Source organism: Mustelus asterias, chromosome 12, assembly GCF_964213995.1.
Source record: "Mustelus asterias chromosome 12, sMusAst1.hap1.1, whole genome shotgun sequence".
Lineage (NCBI taxonomy): Eukaryota > Metazoa > Chordata > Chondrichthyes > Carcharhiniformes > Triakidae > Mustelus > Mustelus asterias.
The window spans coordinates 106535402-106554293 of NC_135812.1; the positions used below are offsets into that span (position 1 = coordinate 106535402).

The 18892-nt window shown below is 46.6% G+C and overlaps 1 protein-coding gene across 2 annotated transcripts in view; it reads right to left on the reverse strand.

The window, feature by feature from the left end:
* Positions 1-18892, reverse strand: part of adap2 (ArfGAP with dual PH domains 2) — a 36318-nt gene continuing 17426 nt past the window's right edge. The window contains exons 6-11 of one of the 2 annotated variants that reach the window (XM_078225833.1): positions 18683-18829; positions 17879-17962; positions 14576-14638; positions 12572-12649; positions 2386-2614; positions 1-1749 (exon numbers count right to left, since the gene is read on the reverse strand). In XM_078225833.1, coding sequence (XP_078081959.1) covers positions 1718-1749; positions 2386-2614; positions 12572-12649; positions 14576-14638; positions 17879-17962; positions 18683-18829 — 633 coding nt within the window. In that variant the 3' untranslated portion in view covers positions 1-1717. The remainder of the gene's footprint in view (positions 1750-2385; positions 2615-12571; positions 12650-14575; positions 14639-17878; positions 17963-18682; positions 18830-18892) is intronic. The other variant, XM_078225834.1, reaches the window with a different exon arrangement.

Consider the following 18892-nt stretch of genomic DNA (forward strand, 5'->3'; position numbering starts at 1 on the left):
AGATTTCTACTTTTTATTCAGACACTCTGTATTAATAAAGAAAAATAAAACACTGCGAATTGTAAGCCAAATGCATACAAGACATTTTCAACATTTTGTAAAGAAGCAGCCACTGTCGTTCCCGTCATTTCATTTCTCCGATAATAAACCGGTTTATTATTAAGTCCACGTTTTGTCAAAAGCAATCGTTGAAAATGGGAACTCCTTAACTTTAGTGGAAATGTTCCATGTAGATAGGGTTTGACGAGGTTTTAATAAAAGGTCCTGGTACCACAACCAAAGTGTATTTGAAGTTAGAAGGCAAATTGTATGAATCAGCGAGCACTGTGGATTAGAGCCAGAATTAGTGCTTTGGAATTTCAACACAGCACACCTAATTTAGAGATAAGGTGCTAAGTCTCAAATCTCACATTTCCCAAAGAGGAGAAGGGAGGAGAGAGAATGTCATCAATGCTGTTCAAAATTATGAAGCAGTTTTGATAAGAATACATAGAGAAGCTAGGAGGATTGGTAACCAGAAAACACAAGTCAAAACAGCTAGAGGCAAAATCAAGACTTTTTTAGCGCAGCATGCTGTTCTGATCAGGAATACACTGCAAAAGGGCAGTGGATGAAAAGGCAAGTTTTATAGGGCTACAAAACGAAGCTGGGGTGTGGGACTAACTGGATAGCTCTTTCAAATAAGTAGCGCATGAACCTAAAGTCCCCTGTGTTGTCTCATTCTGAGTCTCGATAGCAAGTTCCCACATACGCCTTGAAGCTGATAGCTGGACTGTCCAGGTCCTCGGCTGAGGGAATTGTGCGGTTCAGAGAAATGCACCCCTACTCTGAAAAATGAGGGAAAGGGAAGAGTTGCCCCGTCCCATCCTCACCACCTTACTCTCATAGTTTCTTTATGGTCCTTGATGTTCCATGGATGCAGAAAATATTTTCTTCCCCCATTCCCATCATCCTGCCCTTGTGGTTGTTCGTCCTGGGTGAGCTTTGATGCCAAATTTTGGCAGGCTATTTAACTACGTAAGGTACCACTGCAAGCCTGTCCCTGACCCAAGCCTGGGAACATACCTGGTTATTCCGGTTCAGTATCACTGAGGGCAGTGCTTCTGCCACTGGGAAGCTGAATTTTTTTCAAATAAATAACTGAATCAGTAAAACACTGACATTTAATCCATGACCTCAGGGGTTCCTGTTAAACAAAGGATCACAATCTGAGAGAAACTAACAAAATACACATCAATGTGACTGAGCTATCACCATATTGCCTTAAACCAGGAGTGCCATCACTTTCTGAACTAATCGCAGCTGTCCCTTGGGTTTTGCCTTCAGTTTGGCTGCATTCCAAATCCAGTGGTACAGAAGGAAATGGTTTTGAGAAAATTCTTCAAAGTGTTGTCGACCCAGTCCCTGCTCTCCAGGGTGTACAGTCCCAATGTTGCTTCGCTCACGTAACAACTGTTCACAACTCAATTGTAGCAGGTAATAGAAGCACCCCTATTGGCGGAATCACTGGGCTGCTGATGGTGAAGTTGGATCAATGAATAGCTATGCACTCCAAGCCCAGAGAGTAGCAGACACCCCGTGGTACTCAGTGTGCAGGTGGCCATATACTCTTCCAGGTGAAGAATTGTCATCCAAAAGAAGAGTGTCTCACTTGTGTATTGCAGAATATCTTCTGTGTGCAACGCCCCGTTCTGAGTCTGGCCATCTTGAGTTATCATCACCTTTGCTTCCGCCTTAATGAAGCCTCAGCTGGAAAAATAAAGAGATAGTTGGTCAAATTGCACACTGAGAAACCAGTTTGATTATTTTCACGCTGCCTTATTGCATCTTATTTTTCAATGCCATGTTTTCATTCTACCGTGCATCATTTTTTTGAAGGCTGGAAGAGCGGTTTTATAGAATAAGAAATGTAACAGCATTGGGCAATCTTAATGACTCGGTGAGGTACATCTGCTGTTCAGTAACTCAGATCTATGGGGGATGGGTGTGGTCCCAGGCTCGGTCTCATTCTGTTCCGAGGAAGATGAGACAGTAATAGGGGGCATTACAGTCTGCCCTTGAGCCACAGGACACAACACTGTTCACTGGACTGTGCATTGTACTTCAGCTGGTCGAAGTACGATGATCAACATAGTTGAATATTTTCCAATACTATCCATCTGCAATCATATGTGAAGAAAGGCACATAGAATTATTTACAGTACAGAAGCAGGCTATTCGGCCCATCAGGTTGTGGATAAGCTCAATAATAGTCAATTTTAGCCATGGCTCCCTTGAGGTAACTCCACGCAGACCAGAAACTGGGAGAGCTCAAAACGACATTTTTCAACCAGAAGGTGATGCCTTGTTGAACCTCCCAGGACTTGCAGGTATGTTCCTTCTTACCCGTGTAATCCTGGATGGACATCGGTTTGAAAATCACTTCTTTGAAAGCTCCAATCCATTCCTTGAGGTCCTTCTCATCCTGACAGGTAAACACAAACTTCCTCTCTGGTGTCTCAATCGTTATCCCCAATCTCCACTTGTTGCCTTTCAGGCCGGGTGGTAAGCCCTCTGTCACATTATATCCATATTCCGAATGCCCAATGAACACCTCCCCTTGTGCATAAGCATCCTGAAAAAAAAGAGTCGGTGTTTTATGCGGTACCTTTCATGTTGTCCCAAAGCTTTTGACAGTCAATTAAATACTCGTTTAAGGGCAGATCATCTGAGGAAATGCAGCTGCTAATTTGTGAATGACCCGATTTCTCCCACACCGCAATGTGATAATGACAATCTTAGTGAGTTCTGACAAAATGTTGTTGACCTGAAATATTAATGGCACATTGGGGGGCAGTGGTTAGCACTGCTACCTCACAGCATCAGGGACCCGGGTTCGATTCCCAGCTTGGGTTTGCACGTGGAGTTTGCACGCTCTCCCTGTGTGGGTTTCGTCCGGGTGCTCCGGTTTCCTCCAACAGTCCGAAAGATGTGCTGGTTAGGTGCTTTGGCCATGCTAAATTCTCCCTCGGTGTACCTGAACAGGCAGCAGAGTGTGGTGACTAAGGGATTTTCACAGTAACTTCATTGCAGTGTTAATGTAAGCCTACTTGTGACACTGATAAATCGACTTAATCCTATTCACAGATGCTGTCTTTATTTCAGATTTTCAGCATCTGCAGTGTTTTTCTCTTATGTACTGTTTGAAGTAATGTTGGTTGAGGGATAAAGGGTGCAAAAGGGTAAGGAAAGGAGGGTAGTGCTAATTGGGGACTCTACGGTGAGGGGGTCAGATAGGCGTTTTTGCGGACACAGACGGGACTCTCGGATGGTGGTTTGCCTCCCTGGTGCAGGGGTCCGGGATGTCTCTGGTCGAGTCCCAGAAATCCTGAAGGGGGAGGGAGAGGAGCCGAAGGTCGTGATGCATATAGGTACTGCTGACATAGGTAGGAAGAGGGAAGGGGTCATGAAAAGAGAATATAGGGAGTTAGGTAGACAGCTGAGAAAGAGGAATGCAAAGGTAGTAATCTCGGGATTGCTGCCTGTGCCGCGGGAGAGTGAGAACAGGAATCGGTGGAGAATGAATGCGTGGCTGAGGGACTGGAGCAAGGGACAAGGATTTGGGTACTTGGATCATTGGGACCTCTTTAGGGGCAGGTGTGACCGGTTTAAAAAAGACGGGTGGCACTTGAATCCCAGGGGGACCAATATCCTGGCGGGAAGGTTGGCTAAGGCTACTGGAGAGACTTTAAACTAGAAAGGTTGGGGGGAGGGAATCGAAATGAGGGGACTGAGAGCGAGGAGGTTAGCTCGCAAATAGATAAGGAATGTAGACAGGGTAAGAGGGAGGTTAGACGAGTGATGGAGAAGGGAAGTGCTCAGGCTGAAGGTCTGAGATGTGTCTATTTTAATGCCAGGAGTGTAGTGAATAAAGTGGATGAGCTTAGAGCGTGGATTGCTGCTTCGAATTGTGATGTGGTGGCCATTACGGAGACTTGGATGTCTCAGGGACAGGACTGGGTGCTTCAGGTGCCGGGTTTTAGATGTTTCAGGAAGGACAGGGAGGGAGGCAAGAGAGGGGGGGGAGTGGCACTGTTGATCAGGGATAGTGTCACGGCTGTAGAGAAGGTGGACGCCGTGGAGGGATTGACTACGGAGTCTCTGTGGGTGGAGGTTAGGAACAGGAAGGGGTCGGTAACTTTGCTGGGTGTTTTCTATAGGCCGCCCAATAGTAACAGAGATGTTGAGGAGCAGATGGGGAAACAGATCCTGGAGAGATGTAGGAATAACAGAGTTGTCGTGATGGGAGATTTTAATTTCCCAAACATAGATTGGAATATCCCTAGGGCTAGGGGTTTGGATGGAGAGGAGTTTGTTAGGTGTGTCCAGGAGAGTTTCCTGACACAGTATGTGGATAAGCCTACTAGAGGAGAGGCTGTTCTTGATCTGGTGCTGGCTAATGAACCTGGACAGGTGGAGGATCTCTCGGTGGGTGAGCATCTTGGGGATAGCGATCATAATTCTATCTCCTTCACGATAGCATTGGAAAGAGATAGGATCAGGCAGGCTAGGAAAGTGTTTCTCTGGAGTAAAGGGAAATACAGTGTCATCAGGGAGGAAATTAGACGGGTAAATTGGAAGGAGGCATTCTTGGGGAAAAGTACCGAAGGAAAGTGGAGGATTTTCAAGGAATGTTTGTCTGGAGCTCTGCATGACAACGTTCCGATGAGACAGGGGGGTGTTGGTAGGGTACGGGAACCGTGGTGCACGAAGGTTGTGATGAACCTGGTGAATAAGAAAAGAGAGGCGTACAGAAGGTTCAGAGAGCTAGGAGGTGTTAAGGATTTAGAGGAGTATACGGGATGTAGGAAGGAGCTTAAGAAGGAAATTAGGAGAGCGAGAAGGGGTCATGAGAAGACCTTGGTGGGTAAGATTAAGGAGAATCCCAAGGCTTTCTACAAATATGTCAAGAGTAAAAGGATGAGATGTGAAGGCATAGGACCCTTAAAAAGGTGAAGGGGGAAAAGTTTGTGCGGAACCGTTAGAAATGGCGGAGGTGCTTAATGAATACTTTACCTCGGTATTCACGGTGGAAAGGGATCTGGGTGGTTGTACTGCTGGTTTGCGGTGGACAGAAAGGATCGAGCATGTGGACATAAAGAAAGAGGATGTGTTGGAACTATTGAATGGCATCAAGGTTGGTAAGTCGCCGGGACCGGATGGGATGTACCCCAGGTTACTGTGGGAGGCGAGGGAGGAGATTGCGGAGCCTTTGGCGATGATCTTTGCATCGTCGATGGAGACGGGAGAGGTTCCGGAGGATTGGAGGATTGCAGATGTGGTCCCTATATTCAAGAAAGGGAACAGGGACAGCCCGGGAAATTACCGACCGGTGAGTCTAACCTCAGTGGTCGGTAAGTTGATGGAGAGGATCCTGAGAGACAGGATTTATGATCATCTAGAGAAGTTTAGTATGATCAAAAGTAGTCAGCACGGCTTTGTCAAGGGCAGGTCGTGCCTTACGAGCCTGGTTGAGTTCTTTGAAAATGTGACCAAACACATTGACGAAGGAAGAGCGGTGGATGTGGTCTATATGGACTTCAGCAAGGCGTTCGATAAGGTCCCCCATGCAAGACTTCTTGAGAAAGTGAGAGGGCATGGGATCCAAGGGGCTGTTGCCTTGTGGATCCAGAACTGGCTTGCCTGCAGAAGGCAGAGAGTGGCTGTGGAGGGGTCTTTCTCTGCATGGAGGTCAGTGACCAGTGGAGTGCCCCAGGGATCTGTTCTGGGACCCTTGCTGTTTGTCATTTTCATAAATGACCTGGATGAGGAAGTGGAGGGATGGGTTGGTAAGTTTGCTGACGACACCAAGGTAGGTGGTGTTGTGGATAGTTTGGAGGGATGTCAGAAGTTGCAGCGAGACATAGATAGAATGCAAGACTGGGCGGAGAAGTGGCAGATGGACTTCAACCCGGATAAGTGTGTAGTGATCCATTTTGGCAGATCCAATGGGATGAAGCAGCAGTATAATATGAAGGGTACCATTCTTAGCAGTGTAGAGGATCAGAAGGACCTTGGGGTCCGGGTCCATAGGACTCTTAAGTCGGCCTCGCAGGTGGAGGATGCGGTCAAGAAGGCGTACGGCGTACTAGCCTTCATTAATCGAGGGATTGAGTTTAGGAGTCGGGAGATAATGCTGCAGCTTTATAGGACCCTGGTTAGACCCCACTTGGAGTACTGCGCGCAGTTCTGGTCACCTCATTACAGGAAAGATGTTGAAGCCATTGAAAGGGTGCAGAGGAGATTTACAAGGATGTTGCCTGGATTGGGGGGCATGCCTTATGAGGATAGGTTGAGGGAGCTTGGTCTCTTCTCCCTGGAGAGACGAAGGATGAGAGGTGACCTGATAGAGGTTTACAAGATGTTGAGAGGTCTGGATAGGGTAGACTCTCAGGCTATTTCCAAGGGCTGAAATGGTTGCTACGAGAGGACACAGGTTTAAGGTGCTGGGGGGTAGGTACAGAGGAGATGTCAGGGGTAAGTTTTTCACTCAGAGGGTGGTGGGTGAGTGGAATCGGCTGACGTCGGTGGTGGTGGAGGCAAACTCGTTGGGGTCTTTTAAGAGACTTCTGGATGAGTACATGGGATTTAATGGGATTGAGGGCTATAGATAGGCCTAGAGGTAGGGATATGATCAGCGCAACTTGTGGGCCGAAGGGCCTGTTTGTGCTGTGGCTTTCTATGTTCTATGTTCTAAATACTGGCCCAGAACACAGGGAAAACGTCCCTGATCTTTGATGCACTGTCATGGGATTTTTTATGACCACCAGAGAGGGTAGTCACGATCTCAGTTTTACATCTCATGTGAAAGACAGCATCTCCAACAGTGTAGCATTCTGTCAGTACTGCACTGGCAGTGTCAGCCTGGTTTTTAGAACTCAATACCTAGGAATAGGACTTGAATCCACAACTTCCTGACTCCAAGCTGACTGTGTGACCTCTCGCAGCCACTACAGCACATCTATCCTATGGTAAATCTACAAAGGAGGAAAATGGAGCAATGGTTCCCCCCTCCAATGACTCTGACTAAAATCCATGACACAGCCAATGGGTCTTAGGTTCAAGGGCGTGGCCATTTTTAATCAAACTTGCCTGATGGGGAAATTGAAGCTATCAAGTTGTCCACAAATGGAGAACAAAATTGTGATCCAATTGCGTTAGTTTGCTATTGGGTGACTTATTGGCTAAAACTAGGTCCTTAACGTGAATATTCAGCAAGTCAGGCAGTATCTGTGGAGGGAGAAACAGTTAACATTCCAGCTTGAGTAATGGGTTTCAAGCAAGATGGGGAGCAAAAGGGATTAGTAATGGGACAAGTGATTAACAAAAGATGGCTCTAAAGGAGAGCTAAATGGAAGAAGTCGAACCACAAACAATGCCCCCAAAAAAAATCCCCCAGAAAAATCAAAAGCATAGAAATGGAGGTAGAGGCTATGATCTGAAATTGTTGAATTCTGTGCTGAATCCAGAGGCAGTGAAGTGCTTAATTGAAAGATTCCTCAAAATTCCGTTGAACTTCTTGGAAATAGTCTCGGAGGAGTAAGAGTGGGAATGGGGCTGAAAGTTAAAATGACAAGCAATTGGTTCTTCTTCCCCCTCCCCCCAAATTTAGCATCTATACCTTCTGTCTCTTCACCCAAGTCATTTGTACGAATTGTAAAAAGTTGATCCCTGTGGCATACTATTCATCACATCTTGCCTTCCAAAAAAAACCCATTTATTGCTTTTCTCTCTTCCTGTTAATTAACCAATCTTCTATCCATGCCAGTATGTTACCCCCTACACTATGAGCTTTTATTTTCTGCAATAACCTTTGATGTGACATATTGTAAGAAAGAGAGAAGATGATGGACCAGGGTGTCACACAGGAAACAGTCCCTTTGGAATGCTGAGGAAGATGCATTTGGTGTTGGCACTGGAGTTGATTGGAAAGGCGGAGGATAATCGGTCGAATAAAGAGGCTGGCGGGGTGGAAGATGAGGACAAGAGAATCCTAGTATGATTCTGGGAGAGTTGGGAAGGGGTGAGAGCACAAGTCCAGAAAATGGAATGGACACAATCTGGGGCCCCATCAACCACAGTGTGAGGGAATCCTCAGTTGAGGAGAAAGTAAGACGTATCAGAATAGTATGGAAGGTGCATCATCAGAGTTGATGCAGCAAAGGCAGGAACTGGGAGAATGAATAGAGTCCTTAGAAGAAGCAGGGTGTGAGGAAGTAGAGTCAAGGTATCTGTGGGAGTCAGTGAATTTATAGTGGGAAGTGGTTGGTAACCTCTCCCAGAAATGGCAAGTGAGTTTAAGAAAAAGGAAGAACAGAAGAACATACAAGTTAGGAGTAGGAGTCGGCCACTTGGTCCTTCAAGCTTGCTCCTCCATTCAAGATCATGGCTGTTCTGACTGCAACCTCCCACCTACTCCCTTTCACCTCCTTGTTTATTAAGAATCTATCTATCTCTGCTTTGAAAACATTCAAAGACTCTGCTTCCACTGCCTTTTGAGGAAGGGAGTTCCAAAAACACTCTACCTCCTGAGAGAAAAAAAATCTTCTCATCTCGGTCTTAAATGGGAACCCCTTATTCTTAAACAGTGACACCTGGTTCTAGATTCTCCCACCAGAGGAAACATCCTCTCCACATCCACCCTGTCAAGACCCCTCAGGATCTTGTGTCTCAATCAAGTCACCTCTTGATCCTCTAAATTCCAGTAGATACGATCCTGGCCACTCCAACTTTTCCTCAGAAGACAACCTGCCTATTCCTGGTATTAGTTCAGTCAACTTTTTCTGACCTGCTTCAAATGCATTTAAATCCTTCCTTAAATAAGGAGACCAGTACTGTCCAGATGTGGTTTCACCAATGACCTGTACAACTGAAGCATAACCTCCCTATTTTTATATTAAATTCCCCTCTCAATAAATGATAACATTCTATTAGCTTTCCTAATTACTTGCTGCACCCACATACTTACCTTTTGTGATTCATGCACTAGGACACCTAGGTCCCTCTGCAATCTCTCACCATTTAGATCATGTGCTTTTATTTTTCCTGCCAAGATTGGCAATTCCACATTTTCCCACAATATATTCCATTTGCCACATCTTTCCCAATTCACTTAACCTGTGTCCCTTTGTAACCTTCTTATGATCACTTCACAATATACTTTCCCACCTATCTTTGTATCATCAGCAAATTTAGCAACCATACCTTCTGTTTCTTCACCCAAGTCGTTTATATAAATTGTAAAAAGTTGATCCCTGTGACATACTATTCATCACATCTTGCCTTCCAAAAAAACCCATTTATTGCTATTCTCTCTTCTTGTTAACTAACCAATCTTCTATCCATGCCAGTATGTTACCCCCTACACTATGAGCTTTTATTTTCTGCAATGATCTTTGATGTGACATCTTTTCAAATGCCTTCTGGAAATCTAAGTACAGACTATCCACCCCTTTACCCACAGCATATGTGACTCCTTCAAAGAATAAAATGGTTAAACAATTTCCCTTTCACAAAACCATGTAGACTCTGCCTGACTGCCTTGAATTTTGCTAAGTGCCCTGCCATAACATCTTTAACAATAGCTTCCAACATTTTCCCTATGACAGATGTTAGATTAACTGGCCTATAGTCTTCTGCTTTCCCTTTTAGAACAAATTTGCATTTTTCCAATCTAATGGTGTCTTCCCAATTCTAAGGAATTTTGCCACTAGTGCATCCCACGAGTCACTTTAAGAGCCTAGTACCCGGGGACTTGTCAACACACAGCTCCAGCAATTTGTTAAGTATCACTTTCCTGGTGATTGTCATTTTTCTGAATTCCTCCCTCTTCCAATTCCAGATTCATAGCTAGTTACAGCTATTTTTGATATGTTACTTGTACCTGCTATAGTGAAGGCTGATGTAAAACACCTGTTCAATCTATCTGCCATCTCTTTATTTTCCATTATTAATTCTACAGACTCATTTTCCAGAGGACCAATGCTCACTTTAACTTTTCTTATTTAAATATCTATGGAAGAGTCCGAGATGGACCATGTGAAAGTGGGAGAAGAGTGGAAATTAGAAGAAAAGTTGATGATTTTTTTTCCAGCTTCAGGATGAGGGCAGCAAAGAGCATAGATACAGTCATCAATCTTCCGCAAAAAGAGTTAAGGAAGGGAACCGGAGTCACACTGGACAAGGAATGTTCCACATTTCTGATTTTAAAAAAGCAGACACAGCTGGGATCCATGCAGATTCCATACCCCTTGTTTGGAGGGAATGGGTGAAGTTTTTCAAAGTGAAAACTGGTTTAGCCGGGCAGAGGAGAGTGGTGGTGGGTGGGAACTGGTTGGGCCTCCAAAGAAGAAATGGAGAACATTCAGATTGATCTAGTGGGGGATTGAAGTGTAGAACCATTAGATGTCACTGGTGAAAGGAAGTGGTTAGGGTCAGGAAACTGGGAAGTGCTAAAACGGCGGAGGAAGTTGAAAAAGTGACAGATGTGGGAAGTAAAGAAAACCATAGAAACCCTACAGTGCAGAAAGAGGCCATTCGGCCCATTGAGTGCACCAACAACATTCCCACCCAGGCCCTATCACCATAATTCCACATATTTACCCCGCTAATCCTTCCCTTGGACACTAAGGGGCAATTTACCATGGCCAATGCACCTAACCCGCACATATTTGGATTGTGGGAGGAAACCCACGCAGGCACAAGGAGAGTGTGCAAACTCAACACAGACAGTGACTCAAGCCGGATATCGAACCCGGGTCCCTGGAGCTGTGAGGCAGCAGTGCTAACCACTGTGCCACCGAGCTGCCCAAGGAAGGAGGAAACTGGACAAGGGGAGAGACTTGGAGTCCAGGTGGGAAGAAAGCATTTCTGTGGGGTAGGAACAGGCTGAAGCAATATCTGGTCTGGTGTTGGTCAAATAAATATTCATTATCAAGCCTCACAGTCAAGAACAAATTCCCTTGACTGAGATATTGTTGGACTGATGATATTGGAATAGTGTAGATTAGAGGGGCTTTAGATTGGTACCACTGGTCGGCGCAACATCGAGGGCCGAAGGGCCTGTACTGCGCTGTAATGTTCTATGTTCTATGATGTGCAGAAGACAGGGGTTTCAGGAAGAAAGGCAAAATGCTGGCAGGAATCCACTCAAACAGACCGTGAATAATTTAGCTTCTCTCCTCAGCCCATCTGGACAACGAGATGATGAATAATCACGGGCAAAATTTGAAAGAAATTGTGTTGCCATGTGTGAAAATCAGCAATCAATTGGACACTAGTAACCATGTTCTCCATTATCCTGTCCCTGGCATTCTCCAATTCTCTTCCTGCACCTAGTGGTGCACTAAGGCAGAGTTTCATCTGCTTCCATAGCTAGTAATTCCCAGAACAGATGGCCAGAGGCTTGAGGGGCACCACTCCATATCAAACATGGCTGACCAGGAATCTCTCCCACTCTTACTGCCAGCCATTGGCGTGTTTGCAGGTTGACACTCAATCTGTTTGACTGCGTTATGAATGCACCTTCCTCGGCCATCAAGTCATGGGGTGGGACTCAAAACCGGAGCTTCTGGCTGAGAGGCAGGGATGCTACCCACTGCTCCACAAGACTTCCTCTCTGGCATTCTGCCACTCGATGCACCGTGCAGACACACTGGGCCCGATTTTACCATCAGGTTGCATTTGTTTTCGGGCACGAAAACTTGGTAAAGTCGGGCGTGAGGCGAGTGGCGCGATCCACGTCTGTCTACACGCTGGTTCCCCATTAACCAAGGCCGGAAAATGGTTGCCATTGGGACCGTGCCCGAAATGGGCGCGACAGCCATTTGAATACATTTAAATTGACTTAATGGGCTGCACACCCAACTTTACCGTCACTTCCCCCTTTACCACCGCGTTCACCCATCCAGAATCGGCACGAAACATACATGCTCTACAAAAGTCCAATTCGGCACTCCAGTTAGTGAGGAGGTAAGTGCCAAGCATCCAACGGCTCTTTGCTTGAGATTGGTGTGGAGGGGGTGGGTCCGACGGCTCTCTGCTTGAGATGGGTGGGGGGGCCTGCTGCCACTCTGCCTGAGGTCACTGAGGGGGAAGGAGGGGTCCGCTCCCACTCTGCCTGAGATCAGTTGGGGGGGGGGGGGGGGGGAGGGGAAGGGGCCTGTGATCGGTCTGGGTGACAGAGGGGGCGAGGGGATAAGGGGGTCAGTAATGCTGTGGGAGTGGGGCAATGCCTGTGGGGGCCGGGGGGGGGGGGGGAGGCATTATCCGGCCCAGAAGCGATGTGGCAGGGGAGCCACATTCTGCACATGCGCAGTTGGAGGCGCTGATCGGAGCTGCAGGATTTTGGGCGCGTTAAGCCCCGCCCACAGGCTTCTACAGCGCGATTTGGAATTGCTGATTTTTTTTTTCAGACAGAGTGCGTATGGGGGCGCCTGAGAACGGGTCTGAAAGTCGGATCTGAATCACTCCCAATTTCAAGTCCGCCCAGCACTTAGAATCCAAATGGTTAAATAGGGCCTCTGTCACTCACCAGTGGTTCTTTAAAGTACAACAGTTTGCGATCCTGATTATCCAATGTGAACCATCGCTTCTTAAAAGATTCCTTTTGCTACAAGAGAGAGTCACTGTTAGTTTTCTTAGAGTTTAAGATTGAATCTTCCTCTCTTTAACACTTGGATATTTCACATGTATATTTAATTTTCTATTCACTCTTTTTACTTTATTTCCTGTGATATATATTTTCTTCCATAGAATTACACAAGATCTCCAGCTCAGAAACAGGCCATAGAAACCAACATATCCAGCTGCTGTTCCACATGGGCGTCACTGGCTGGGCAGCATTTATTGCTCATCCCTAGTTGCCCTTGGTGGGCAGTTAAGAGTCAACCACATTGCTGTGGCTCTGGACATGTAGGCCAGACCAAATAAGGACGGCAGATTTCCTTCCCTAAAGGACGTTAGTGAACCAGATAGGTTTTTCCGACAATTGACAATGGTTTCATGTCATCAGTAGATTCTTAATTCCAGATCATTTTTATTGAATTCAAATTCCACCACCTCTGTTTTCAGTTATCTGTGTGTTTGCTGAGAGCAGTGTTTGGTTGCAGTTTGGACCTCGTGTGGTTGGCAGCTCACAGAGAAGCCCTGAAAATTGTTAGCAAGCTCCAAGCAGTTAGGGCTCAGTAATCCTAGGGTGCTGATAAAATGGCAGAATGTCACTGGGTTTTGTGTCGGCTTTGGTATTGTGCCAGGCAGTTAGGGTTCAGAGAAGCCGTGGGATCCATTTATAGCCTGCTGCAGCTGGGAGATTAGAGTTCGGAGAAACCCAGGGCAGCGGCATCTTAGAGAAAATAGTGATCTAAAAAAATGAGTTGGAAATCAGCCAATACTTAGAGGCTTTGTGAATCCTGTGGACAATCTCCGGAGGAGAGATTGAACCATCGTGAGGTGAGCAGTCACTGAGGCAATCCAAGTCAGAGTGGCTTATGAGTTAATTCAGAGGCCAGACCTTCGAAAGTGAAGAGTTAGACTCTCTCATGAGGGAGACAGAGTTTGAATGAGATATCGTGGCTCACAGTGGTCACTGACATCTGGGTTGGTTGTTGAGAAATCTGTGCGATGTCTTATTCATAAGTCATTTAATATTCAGTTTGGTGGCGCGACCAGTTTGCCTGTTGATTCATATTTACCTCCTGTTAATTCTGAATATTAGAATACAGGACAGATAGTGTAAATTATTTTACTTTCCTGACTTTGTATAGTAAAATTTATTTTGTTTGTTTACATCCATGGAAGCTTGAGATTTTATTCTCTTAGACCGTAAGACAGAGGAGCAGAATTAGGCCATTTGGCCCATCTAGTCTGCTCCACAATATCATGGCTGATATTTTTCTCATCCCCATTCTCCTGCCTTTTCCCCATAACCCCTGATTAATCAAGAACCTATCTATCTCTGTCTTAAAGACACTCAATGACCTGGCCTCCACAGCCTTCTGCGGCAAAGAGTTCCACAGATTCACCACTCTCTGGCTGACGAAATTCCTCCTCATCTCTGTTTAAAAGGACCGTTCCTTTAGCCCGAGTTTGTGCCCTTATCTCAGTGGTTCCCAAAGGGTGCGGCGCGCCACACTGGTGCGGCGAGAGAGGATGGCCAGTGTGGCGGGAAGATTCAAGGACAATCAAAGAAACATTTAAACATGGTTTGAACAAGCATTGTTTTATACTTTCTGGATGTCCCATGATCATATTATAAAGTAGTTGTGTTCTATGTTATGAATCAAGCACTGCTAGGAGTTGTTTCTTTTTTGTTTTTGAATGTATTTCTTATCAATAAAAAGTTCGGTGTGGCACGAGCAAATTTTTATTCCGAAAGTGCCACTGCCTTATCTTAATAGATAACTGGTGTTTTAAACATTGTCTAAAAGTTACTGGTTCCTAACCAAATCATAATAAAGGGTAAATCCCGTGAGAAATTTACAGATTCTATACTGAACACATTAAGTTTATTCTTTAGATTTTTGCACAATGTACGTACTTTGGGGCCCGTTTTCTCCATGTATCCTTCTTTTATGTAATTCCTTGTTAACTTTGGTATGAGCTGAGAAAATACATAACACACGAGTCAGTTCAGCAGACACTTCACAGACACAGAAGGCAATGGGAAAATATTGAACCTCCTTCACAAGTTACATTCCACCCCACCCCCCCTCCCGCTGCCTCTGTTGGTGCCACCACCTGTCAGCGCTTCCCCAGCAAATGGTCCAATTTTTAAAAACACAGTATTGTCAGAAGACGGTTGTTGTAATTAGATCTTGGGTAACGCTGTCACCTCCCTCAGCTTAGAATCATAGAAACCCCACAGTGTAGAAGGAGGCCATTCAGCCCATCGAGTCTGCACCAATAGCAATCCCACCCAGTCCCTATCCCTGTAAACCCACATATTTACCCTGCTAATCCCCCTGCCTTGCGCTTCCGGGACTCTAAACTTCATTGCAGTGTTAATGCAAGCCTTACTTGTGACTGATAAATAAACTTTACTTTCCTTTACTAAGGGGCAATCAACCTATCCCGCACATCTTTGGAGTGTGGGAGGAAACCGGAGCACCCGGAGGAAACCCACTCAGATATGGAGAGAATGTGCAAACTCCACACAGACACCCAAGGCCAGAATCGAACCCGGGTCCCTAGTGCTGTGAGGCAGCAGTGCTAACCACTGTACCACCGTGCCGCCCAAACATATAAAACATATTTATAAAACAATCTAACCACATGGCACCCTCGAGACTCTGTACAAAGTTAGGTATTCAAAACCACGTGTGTGTGTGTCTGTATGTGTTGTTGTGTGTGGGCGTGAGTCTGTGTGTATATGTGTTTGTGTGGGTATGTGTGTATGGACGTGTGTGTGTGGGTGTGTGTCTGTATGTGTGTGAACATTTGTGTATTTCAGTGCTTGTATATGCAAGAGGAGGACACAGACTGTAGAGAAATATAGTTGAGTGTGGGCAACGAGTTTGGAGGTGGAGTATAATGAGGGGAATTGTGAGGTAATTCACTTTAATCCTTAGAACAGAAAAGCACAATGTCTTTTGAAACTTGTAACGTTGATATTCACAGAATTATTGCAGTGCAGAGAAGCACATTTGGCCCATTGTGTCTGCACCAGCTCTCTGAATCAGAATTCACTTTGTGCCATTCTCCTGCCTTCTCCCCGTAACCCTCCCCTTTGCTTCTTTTCAAATAATTAACTAATTCCCTCTTAAATGCCTCGATTGAACCTGCTTCCACCACACTCAGACAGTGAATTCCAGACCCTAACTACTCGCTGCGTGAAAAATATTTTCTCATCGCTTTTGCTTCTTTCGCCAATTACTTTAGATCTATGTCCTCTCGTTCTCGATCCTTCCACCAATGGGAACAGTCCCCCCTCACCCCCCCAATCTACTCTGTAAAATGGTCTAGTTAAATGAAACCGCTGCAGCAAAGTCAAAAAAGAATAAAAGCTGACTGAACACCTTACATTCACCGAGCCACAGGCACGCCCAGCCTAGTAGGCCCTGCAAAGTCCTTCCCACAAACAGCTGAGGTTTTGTGCCACCCCCCCCGCACACTCCTCCTCCTCCCCCCCCCCGCACACTCCTCCTCCTCCCCCCCCGCACACTCCTCCTCCTCCTCCCCCGCACACTCCTCCTCCTCCTCCTCCCCCCCGCACACTCCTCCTCCCCCCCCGCACACTCCTCCTCCACCCCCCCCGCACACTCCTCCTCCACCCCCCCCCCCGCACACTCCTCCTCCACCCCCCCCCCGCACACTCCTCCTCCACCCCCCCCCCGCACACTCCTCCTCCACCCCCCCCCGCACACTCCTCCTCCTCCCCCCCCCCCGCACACTCCTCCTCCTCCTCCCCCCCGCACACTCCTCCTCCTCCCCCCCCGCACACTCCTCCTCCTCCCCCCCGCACACTCCTCCTCCTCCCCCCCCGCACACTCCTCCACCCCACAGATTAATCAAGAAACGCCACCTGCAAGAAACCCTCCAAAGTCACGCACCATCCTTTCCACTGCAACCAGTCGCAAGGCCCATGTCATCAAATTCTCTCCATAAACCACTTCACTCTGCTGCCTACGCTCTTCCTCCTCAAGGTCTTTCTCTTTGCCCGTATCTTCTGTCCACCTCAGCAAAATACATTTTTCCCCTTCTTTCTGATTATTCTTCCCTCCTATTTCTCATCTAGATGTGGTGACACAGTGATTGGCAATGCTGCCTCACAGCGCCAGGGACCTGGGTTCAATTCCAGCCCTGGGTGACTGTCTGTGTGGAGTCTGCACGTTCTCCCCGGGATTGCTCCGGTTTCCTCCCACAGTCCAAAGGTGTTAGGTTGACTGGCCGTGCTAAATTGCCCCTCAGTCAGGGTAAATATGTGGGGTTACATGGATAGGGTCTGAGTGGGATTGTTGTCAGCTGAATGGGCTGAAAGGAGTCCTTCTGCACTGTAGAGATTGTATGCAGCCCTCCAGCGACACCATCTGAAGGTACAGCTTAATTTCCACATGTTCATGTGAGGAACACAAAGTTAGCACACAGACAGCAAGCAATCGAGAAGGCAAAGTGTGCTGGCTTTATTGCAAGGGTTTGGAATACAGGAATAAAGAAGTCTTGCTACAACTGTACAGGGCTTTAGTGAGACCACATCTGGAATACTGAAAGTCCAAAAGACGTGCTGGTTAGGTGGATTGGCCGTGCTACATTTTTCCTCAGTATCCCCGAACAGACACCAGAGTGTGGCATGTCCGCTACAACTCTCACCAGCCTTTTGCACCATAGAAAGCATCCTTTCTGGTTGTATCACAGCTTGGTATGGCTCCTGCTCTGCCCAAGACCGCAAAAAACTACAAAGGGTTGTGAATGAAGCCCAGTCCATCGACTTTGTCTACACTTCCTGCTGCCTCAGAAAAGCAGCCAGCACAACAAGGACCCCACACATCCCGGACATTCTCTCTTCCACCTTCTTCCGTTGGGAAAAAGATACAAAAGTCTGAGGTCACGTACCAACCGACTCAAGAACAGCTTCTTCCCTGCTGCTGTCAGACTTCTGAATGGACCTACTTTGCATTAAGTTGATCTTTCTCTACACCCTCGCTATGACTGTAACACTACAGCACTATCTTGTTTCCTTCTCTATGAACGGTATGTTTTGTCTGTATAACGTGCAAGAAACAATACTTTTCACTATGTTAAGACGTGACAATAATAAATCAAATCAATTATTACGGATATTATGCATTGTGTATCATTATTTGTCTTTATATGACTAAAATTAAAATATAAGCTCTGAGCTGACCTCTGCGTCAGTAGCTGTGGGGAAAGCACCTTTGAGGTATCGGAAACGAGCCTCCCTGATCGCATTGAACCAATCCACAATTTCCTAGGAAAAACAGAAAAAAATCAATGTCGGACAGAGAGAGTTGGCATCAGGACAGGTGGCACAGTGGGTTGGCACTGCTGCCTCACAGTGACACAGTGGCACAGCGGTTAGTACTGCTGCCTCACAGTGCCAGGGACCCGGGATCGATTCACAGCCTTGGGTCACTGTCTGTGTGGAGTCTGCATGTTCTCCCTGTGTGGGTTTCCTCCGGGTGCTCCAGTTTCCTCCCACAGTCTGAAAGACGTGCTGGTTAGGGTGCATTGGCCGTGCTTAATTCTCCCTCAGTTACCCGAACAGATGCCGGAGTGTGGCGACTAGGGGATTTTCACAGTAACTTCATTGCAACGTTAATGTAAGCCTACTTGTGACAATGATAAATAAATAAGAGAGAGAGTCTGCGTCGGGACAGAGAAAGAGAGAGAGTCAGCGTCGGGACAGAGAGAGAGAGAGAGAGTCAGCGTCGGGACAGAGAGAGAGAGAGCCAGCGTCGGGACAGAGAGAGAGAGAGCCAGCGTCGGGACAGAGAGAGAGAGAGCCAGCGTCGGGACAGAGAGAGAGAGAGCCAGCGTCGGGACAGAGAGAGAGAGAGAGAGGCAGTATGGGGACAGAATGTGATCCAGTATCAGGAGAGTCAATATAAGGACACAAAGGGAGTCAATTTTGAGAAACTTCCCATGTCTATTTGCCTGTGACTGTGTGGGTGATTACACCCTCCATTACCTTCCCATCTTTGTGGTACACAAAAATACTCCTGGTGCGCCCATCCTCCAGATAAGTGATCTGCAGCCCATTGGGATTGCCAATCTTGTCTGGCTGGAATGTAGCATTGAGATCAGACACCTGAATGACTCCTTTTGGTTCTTTATCCTGTTAAAGCAAAAATTCTCTCATTAGTGACATCTCTTCGCTGCTCCACTCTTTCCCCACTGC